The sequence below is a fragment of the Asparagus officinalis genome, unplaced genomic scaffold (genome assembly GCF_001876935.1).
Source record: "Asparagus officinalis unplaced genomic scaffold, Aspof.V1 AsparagusV1_Un1137, whole genome shotgun sequence".
In the NCBI taxonomy this organism is placed as follows: Eukaryota; Viridiplantae; Streptophyta; class Magnoliopsida; order Asparagales; family Asparagaceae; genus Asparagus; species Asparagus officinalis.
Genome location: NW_017973396.1, coordinates 11,176 through 20,513, shown reverse-complemented (window position 1 = coordinate 20,513; position 9,338 = coordinate 11,176). Strand labels below are relative to the sequence as shown.

Below are 9,338 nucleotides of genomic sequence, written 5' to 3'. Positions count from 1 at the left end.
ACCGGGTTATCCCTAAGAATACCCATGTGGTATTCTTCCGGGAACTTCCCGATGCATTGGATTATCCACCCCCAGCTTCTCTCTTGGAACTGGGTTTGATTTTGTTGTCCGACCGGGTTATCCTTAAGAATATTAGCGTAATATCCTCCAGGAACTTCCCGTCAATGGTAGCAAATAGTTTGGCTGTGGTCCTAACTGTAGGAAGGTTTGACCAATCGGGAGATTTGAGACGTTTATCGGCATCATGAGCCGGTCGCCGTCTTTGGTGACGAGGCGATAGGCGCCACTCGAGTAGACTGTCTCCACTACGAATGGTCCCTCCCATTTGGGTTCAAATTTACCCTTCTTCTTGGAGTTAAGGATCATAGGCCGTCCTTGGTAAAACTCAATGTGTTGTTGAGCTTCCAGGCGCTCTTCATCAAGCCTCTCGAGTTCTTCGAGGCGTTTCTGATGTTGTTCTTCGGTCGACATCTGGGTTGAAAGAGCGATCCGAAGAGATGGTATTTGGATCTCCAATGGAAGAACAGCTTCACATCCGTATACCAGTGAATACGGGGTCGCTCCCGTTGGTGTGCGCACCGTGGTCCGATAGGCCCATAGAGCTGCGCCAAGCTTGTCATTCCAGTCTCGTTTGTTAGTTTTCACGATCTTTGACAAGAGTTTGATGATAGTCTTGTTGAAGGCTTCAGCTAATCCATTCGCTGTAGGATTATAAGCCGTCGACGAGATGTCCTGAATTTTAAACTTTTCGCAGAACCTTATGAAGGCGTTGCTGACAAACTGAGGACCGTTGTCATGTATGATTCGTCTTGGAACACCATACCTATAGATGATGTGGTGCTTGATGAATCCAATGACGTTGCTCGTCTTAACTTCTCTGAGTGGAATTGCTTCGGCCCATTTGGAGAAGTAATCGGTAATTGCCAAGATGAACCGGTCGCCCTTGACTGATGGAGGATTTATCAGGCCAACGATGTCCATTCCCCAAGTTTCGAACGGCCATGACGTAACCGAAGGATGCAGATGCTCCGGAGGTTGGTGTACATAATTCCCGTGCACTTGACATGCATCACACTTTCGGGCATACGCAATCGCATCACTCATCATGGAAGGCCAGAAATACCCCATTCTTCTGATGCGGTCATAAAGCTTAGGACCAGGTTGGTGTGCGCCACACTCTCCTTCGTGCGCTTCCCTAAGGACCTCTTCAGCTTCTTTGGTTGATAGGCAACGCAATAGCAACCCATCGTACCCCCTGCGGTATAGCGTTCGATTCTCTGTATTGTAGTAGAATCTGGGTGCTCTTCGCCGGATTGACTCTCTTTCCTTCACATCTTCTGGCAAGATTCCATGCAGGACGTAGTCGATGATGGGGAAACGCCAATCTCGTGGTTCGAACTCGATTTGAGTAGCGTGTACCTCTTGAACTTCTTCTTCCTCGGCATCTTCACTGTAAAGCGGCACTAGGAGTTGGTGAGTTCTTACCGTAACAAACTGCTCTGTTTCGGGAGGCTGCGCTAGTGACACGGCCAATGCGGCCAACGCATCTGCATAGGTATTCTGTAGCCGTGGAATATGTTCGATGAAGAATCCTTCAAATGATTCCGCTATCTCCACTGCCATCTTATGGTATGGAATTAAATCCTGACTTCGGACTTCATATTCTCCTTGGACTTGCTTGACTATTAGTTGAGAATCGCCGAAGGCCTCGAGATACTCCACCCCCAGCTCCTTAGCGAAGTTGAGTCCTATGATCAGTGCGTTATACTCTGCTACATTATTCGAGCATGGCTCGGTTAGCGAGTAGGCGCGAGGCATCACATGTTTTCCTGGGGAAACTAAGACTACTCCAACTCCGGAGGAGATTTTAGAACTTCCAGGAGCACTTGCAACATTAGTTGCTCGCGAAGCGCCATCGAAGTATAAGCGCCATATTTGTTGGTGAGAAGTTGCGTTGACTTCGTGGGCCTCATCGGGTAGATCGTCATATATCTCGGCAGGATCCGTAGTTGGATTAGCTGCGAGGAGATCGCATATGGCCTGTCCTTTGACCGACTTCTGTTGCTTGAAATGCAAGTCGTATTGGGACAAGAGTAAGGCCCATTTTGCTAACCGCCAGCTCATGGAAGCGGGTTGAGTCATGAATACTCGAACCGGATTAACTTTAGAGATGACGTAAATGGTCTGCCCGACCAAATAATGCCGCATCTTCTGAATGGCGAACACCAAGGCGAGGCATTCCCTCTCAATCATAGGATATCGAGACTCGGCGCCCACCATGGTTCGGCTCAAGTAATACACTGCCTGCTCGTGACCGTTATCGTCATCTTGTGCAAGCAATGCACTTAATGAGTGGCTCGTCGCCTTGACATAAATCAAGAACGGTTTGCCCGATTTCGGTGCAACGAGTACGGGAGGTTTTGAGAGATATTCTTTAATGCTCTCGAATGCTTTCTGACAAGCTTCATCCCATACAAATGATACGCCCTTCTTTGCGAGCTTGGAGAATGGTTGGCATTTTCCTGAGAGGTTCGAAATGAACCGACGGATATAAGCCAATCGCCCCTGCAATCCTCTGAGCTCCCTGAGGTTTCTCGGAGGTTGTAATTCATTGATCGCCTTTACCTTATCAGGATCGATGTGGATACCTTTGGTGGTGACGACGAATCCCAGGAATTTTCCACTCGACATTCCGAGGAAAGACTTGGTAGGATTCATCTTCAACTGATGGGCTCGCATTAAGTCGAACATGGTCTTTAAGTCTTTGATGTGATCCTTTTTATCACGACTTTTCACGACCAGATCATCTACGTAGCATTCAACAGTCTTTCGGAGATGATCCTGAAAGATCTTTGACATAGCTCGTTGATATGTAGCACCTGCGTTCTTTAAGCCGAAGGGCATAACTGTGTAACAGAAGACACCGAGGGGCGTTCTGAATGCGGTGTGCTTTTCATCATCCGGATGCATCTTTATCTGGTTATAACCAGAGAAACCATCCATGAAAGACATCCTCTCGAACCCACACGTATTGTCGATGATGACATCCGTGATGGGGAGGGGAAAATCATCTTTTGGGCAAGCAGTGTTGAGATCCCGAAAGTCGATACAAATCCTGACTTTCCCGTTCTTCTTAAGGACTGGGACAATATTGGCTAGCCATTCTGGATGTTGCTCCTCTCGAACGAAGCCCGAGTCAATAAGCTTCTTGACCTCGGATTCGATCGCCTCCATCATTTGCGGACGAAACCGTCTTTGTTGTTGTTTGACTGGTTTGGCATCCATCTTGATATTGAGACGATGTACTGCTACGTTCGGGTCGAGTCCTGGCATGTCTTCATAATTCCAGGCGAACACGTCAATGTACTCCTTGATAAGAGAGATTAACTCTTCTTTCTCATCGGGTAGAAGACTATCGCTAATGAATATCGGTTTAGGATTTTCCTCAGTTCCCATATTCACCTGGAGTACTTGATCTTCGGTAGGAGGCTCTCTTTGCTCGAACCTATCACCATACTGCATGTTTAGGTGGTGAACCCAAGGATCTTCCCATGTTGGCATCTGGTCGTCTTCCTCTATTGCGGTAGGATCGACCGTGACCATATTTGACATCAACCTTTTGAACGTCTCGCCAAGGCTAGTGTCGGAACCCCCAGCCGAAGAGTCGGAAGAGTACCCGTTTCTAGCCTTGTTAGCGATCTGATCAATGATTTGCCAGCAACATTCGTCGTCGGACGAGGAGACGTAGCCGAGACCTCTTTTATAGCGATAATAATCGTCGGGTTTTCCCTTCGGTACATAGGCCATTCGAGGTGGAACTCGTGGGCCTCGACCAAAGAAAAGACCTTCTCCGAGTGTGAAGTCATACCCATACTTTTCCATCATATCGCGCGCTTTTGCGTCATATCTGAATAGATGAGGAGCAGGTTTATCTTCGTCTTCTTCTTCCTCTAAGAAGTGATCGGGTGTCGGATCTTCTTTTCCTTTGCCGTAGACGACTTCTTTTCCACTCCATTTTCCCGCGGGGATGACAAGCGTCGCTCCGCATGGATCTTGTACCTGCTTTTTCGTCAGACAAAATGACTGAAGAGGCATATGTAGGTCAGGATTATCACAAAGCTCTTTAGTGACGTCATCCAGACACATCAAATACTCTAAATCATCGTTTATTGATAGTTCTTCGGCAAGTTGCCAGTTACAACTATTCTCCGATGATTCATCATCGTCAAGATTGATTACAATGGGTACAATGTCATTAAGAACAAAACCACCATCATAATCAAGCCCTGGTTCGGTATCAGCTTCATCTCCGCTGTCCGTTCCTTGGGCCGATGGTTCAGTATCGGATTCAGCGCCGTATAAAAGGGAATCGGTGAAGTAATTCTCCAATCCCTTAAACGGTTGCTTATCCGCGACCACCGTCTTGACTTCATTGTTTGTGTCTACATATTTGAGACACTGATGTAGAGTTGACGGGACTATAAGGTTACCGTGGATCCAAGGTCGACCCAACAGTAAGTTATAGGATGTTTCCGCGTCAATCACATAACAAGTGACCTCCGACCTCAAATCCCCAATCTGGCACTTGACTCGGATCTTCCCCAAGGGCCTAGACCCGCTGGTGTTGAATCCATAAATCGTAGTGCCAGTGGATGCTAATTTGCTAGTCGGGATTCCGAGATGATGCATCAATCGGAATGGCATGATGCTAACAGCGGAACCCGGATCGACTTGGATCCGGTTGACAACGCTGGAGCCAATGTGACCGGTAAAGTACAACGGTCGGTCATGCTTTGAATTCTTCGTCTGCATATCTTCTTTAGTGAAGGAGATGCAGGGAAAGTGTTGCGCCGCCAGGTTGCATTGTTGAACTGACGGCTCTGGTCCTTCTGGAGATGGCTTGATCCGAGTCAGAAAAGCTTCAGAGTCACTTAAGGCTTCTTGCAGCGCTTTCCTTGTGTCCTTTGAAAGGCGCAACAGCTCGTATAGAGTTATGCGAGCTGGGATGTTGGCCAACTGCGCCATGATGTCGAAATGAGGCGGTGAGCTCGTATTTCCCGGTTTGTCTCTACCAATCGGATGATTGAATCGAGACTGCCTCGGGTTCTGGGCTTCTTGCCGCGGAGGCTCTTTCCCCTTCTCCTTTTGCTGGACTTTCTCCGCAGATGCGGGTGTTGGGGGAATTGCTGAGATTCCTAATTCTGCCAACGTTTTGGAAGGAGGGGTTTTGGTGCCCAATTGCTCGGAAGCGTCTGGGTACTTGTAGTGATACTCGTTCCCGCTTCGGGTTGCAAAGACCTCCTGTTCGTCTTCAGACAGTGGAAAGGTTGGGATTTTGTCGTCCTCTTCTCCTGGAATGGCAGAAGCTCCATAACAAGATTTCCCTTTTCCTTTTGACTTTCTTTTTGATGATGATCCGGTCCATTGCTCATCTGTGATCAAGTCCGGATGAACCCACAGAATCTCACCATTTGGGGTTGTGTGTGGCACGAGCCCTTTCTGGCGCTGTTGGTGAGGATCATCATTCACCGTCTTCACTGCTGCATTGATCACCGGCTCGTGTTGGAACCAACTCGAGGGAACAGTCCCGAAACTAATGGATACCATGTTTGCACCCACTTTCTTCTCTTTGGGCTGCTTCATGGTGATAACCCCAACATCGATTAGGGCCTGAATCTTATCTTTGAGAGCGTAGCATACCTTGGTGGGATGGTGCACCGCTCGGTGGAATGCACAGTATTTCGGATCGTTGACCCTCTTGGCATCTTCTTGATCCTGAATCGGTGGCAACTTGATCTTGTTGTTCTGAACGAGGTATTTGAAGATACCCGGGATTTCATCCTCCTTGAACGAGTAGGTCTTTGGGAACCTCGGCTCCGCGGCCTTTTGCCTTTGGGGCTGTTGTTGCCATCTCGATTGTTGAGGCGCCCTCTGTTGCTGCTGTGGCTGTTGCGGCTGTGCTTGCACCTCAAACACTTGATTCGCATCTACAGCATTTGCTTGTGTTTTCCCCTTACCCCTAGGGGTAAAGTTCTTCTGTTGTGGGACACTGTTTGGTATTTGGCCCCTTTCAGCCTTCTTCCTTTTGAGGAGTCGCTCGGCTCTTTCCCCTCTCACCTTCAAGTCTTTCCAGGTCGTTGGCGGTGCCGTTCCCATGGCTTCAAGGATGTCCAATGTTAAATTGTTGTGGCAAGTTTCGAGGATGAATTCCTCGCTGACCGGGTCCCTGCAATTCATAGCTTTGTTCCGGAATCTCTTCACGAAGTTTTCAACCGTCTCGCCATTCTTCTGTTTTTCATCGAACAGCGTGCCGATCGAAACCTCGGTGTCATCATCAAAGAAATTGGTCAAGAACATGTCCTCCATGTCATCCCAGCCGTTGATACTTCCGGGCTTGAGACGGCGGTACCAGTCGAAGGCAGCTCCGCGAAGAGTGCCGACGAATGACCGCACCATGAGGGGCTCATTTCCGGAAATAATTCCTAAATGAGACTTGAAGTAGATTAAATGTTGGGTAGGGGAACCCTTTCCATCAAACGGCGTAAAGTTAATGAGATTAAACTTTGCCGGATATGGAATGGATTCCCACTCCCTCGGATATGGACACGGTATACCTGACCTTTTTACCTCTTGAGCATTCATCAATGCATTGATTTTGCTCTCCAAGTCTTTCATCTTTTTGTCTTCACTCGTTTCTATTTTCGAGTGGTTTTGGGGAGAGGTAATGTGGTCTTCTTTGGCATTATCATCTACCGGACCACTTCCGTTGTCGTTGTTGACAGGAGGAATAATGACATTATTCCCTTCCCGTTCATTCTCTTCTTGGTTCTGATGATTGGGTCGAGTGGGCTCCTCTTGATGAGTTGTCAAAGCTGCGAGTTGCTGATCGTGCATCTCCCTCATCCGCTGTAGGGTCATTTCCATCTCGAATTTGAAAGCTTCTTTCTGCCGAGTTAGGGCGTCTTCAAGCATTTTGTTCATTTGTTCGGCACTGATCATGAGTGATTCGTACGGCTGGCCCGCACTTGAAGCCGTGTCATCTGATGCGACGGCGGAGCAGGTATCTGAATCAGCATCTGATTCTTCTTCTTCCAGAGAGAGGCCCTTTGGTACTCTTTGGTAGCCCTTCCGGCCGCTGGTTCCGGGCCGCATCCGTGCTATACACCGGGATACCTCAGCGAGCTGTTCTATGCTGAAGTGTGGTGTTGATTCCCCTCGGCCGGTCATGTTGACCGACACTCTTGAATACTCGTCTTTTTGGCGGAGCAATTTCTTCTTGTGGAAATGCCTCGGCTTGGAGAGTCTCTCGAACACCGAGATTCTTCTTGGGGGACTGTTGCAGCGGCATTCCGACAGCACCGTCTTGATGATACTTGCACACGGGCATTGGGACTTCATATCCTGCACATATCTCTTTCGAGATTTACCCACACCCCCAGCTCTGTAGTACAACTCATCAGCTTGATAGCTGGAGCACCCTACAGAGTGTTGGTGGGTGTCCCTTAGTATAACACTCTCATCTTCAGATGAGTGTGCTTCCCCTTGGGAATGCAACACTTGGTTAGTTTTATCAAGAGTGGCCCGTTCAATCTTACGCTTTTGTGAGCGTATGAACTGAACGGGCTCTTTTAATTCGACTCGCAATCCGATGCGGTCGGTGATAGGGGCTTTCCCTTTGTTTTCTTTATTGGGGGGATTAAATCGACCCCCAGTCTGATTTGAAACTTGGGGACCTTTCAATGGTCCCAGTCGTTCTTTGACGGGTACTCTACCTCGATTCGCCGGTAAGGGACCGAGGTGACCTGTCAAAGGAACCTGGGATCTTGAATGATCCCCTTTCTTACTTGGCGCCGTTGAAGGTGCCGGGATAGTAGAAACATGACCTGATTTGGAGGAGCTTTGGGCGATGGTTTCACCCTTCTTTGCTGGAAGTGTTGGTTTCGATTTGGGAACCCACACCCGTTTGCTTGTGGTCGGCGCTTTGACCGCCGTTTCTTGCTGCATTTCTTCCGCCTTCTTTAGGAGGAGTCGGGCATGCGCAAGTAAAGCACGGCGCTTCTTGATTCGCTCCTCGAGCGTGGAGCGGTTCCTCTTGACACGGATCCACTCACTCGCTTCTGTTTTGGAGGGGAGGTTGATTGCTTGCCGTTGCTCTTGTCGCTGCCTTGACTTCAAGTCCTCTGCATAGCGCACTCCATCTTTTGACTCCCTGGCCTTGGCGAGTTGTTGAGCAAGGCGTTGACGACGCCTTTGGAGTGCCCTTTTGGACAGAATCGGAGTTGCATCATCCATCGCCTTTGAGGTTGATGGGAGAGCTGGATTTGCTGTCTTGACCATGCTGAGCAACATGGGGACGTTGCGTGGTGCAAAGGCAGCGGAGGGCTCTTGGTTCTTTGAGTTGGAAGTCCCACGAACGTTCTTGGAAGCGGATGTCTTCTTGCGCCGGTTCGGGGAGGCAGATCTGGAGGAGGAAGAGGAGAGGTATTCTTCGAACTTCTTCTGGTCGAACTCGTATTCGACCTCTTCATTCACCCGGATCTTGAAGGCCGGTTGCGTCACGACGATCTCGGGGGCGAGATCGTTGGCTCCCACTGTGGTCGCCAGCTTGTTTTCGGTAAAAGTCGCTGTTTTCATTGATATTCTCTTTTTGAGATCTGTTACAACTTCAAGCGTTACAACAGAATAAAATGAAAACAAAAGATATTACAACTTAAACGAAAATAAACACGAGGTCCCGGTTTGGTGCGGTCTCGCTTGCGTGGGTTGTTGGCCTGTGACGGGGATGTTGATATCCGTGGACCGCCGACTCTTCAAGATCTCTTTTCCGGTATAATCCGGCAGAGTTTCGTCTATCCGCGAAGGGATATAGAAACAGAACCCCGTCGATCCGCGTGAGATCTCAGAGGTGTAAAGCTTATGTCTCGGCTAAAACGAGGCACTAGCTCTCCTTTGTATCACCGCTAAGGGCAACACTAAGGGAAAAGAAGGGGGGTGAATGAAGGGCTGATGAAGAAATCCTTACTCCTCAATCCGGCAGGGCTTCGCCGCTCTCTTAGAAAACCCCGACTCCTTCCTCCGGCAGGGCTTCGCCGCTCCTCTCTGGAATTTCAGATCTCAAAGGCTAAAGCTCTAGATCTGAAATTTCTCTCCCAAAACCAAGGCCAAGAGAATGGAGGCCCTAGGGGCCTATTTATAGGAAAAGGAGAGGGGTAGGGGGCTGGTTGAGGACACCCCCTAGGGGGGTGTCTCGGCTCCAAAACCGAGACACCCCTTGGGGTGTCTCGGCCATGGCCGAGACACCCCCCATGGGGTGTCTCGGCCAAGGCCGAGACACCCCC

General features: G+C 49.1%; 1 protein-coding gene across 1 annotated transcript in view; it reads left to right on the top strand.

Moving 5' to 3' along the window:
* The first annotated feature begins 6,997 nt into the window (after positions 1 to 6,997).
* The window catches only part of LOC109828356, an 8,296-nt gene continuing 5,955 nt past the window's right edge, over positions 6,998 to 9,338 (top strand). The window contains exon 1 of the mRNA XM_020395374.1: positions 6,998 to 7,109. Coding sequence (XP_020250963.1) covers positions 6,998 to 7,109 — 112 coding nt within the window. The remainder of the gene's footprint in view (positions 7,110 to 9,338) is intronic.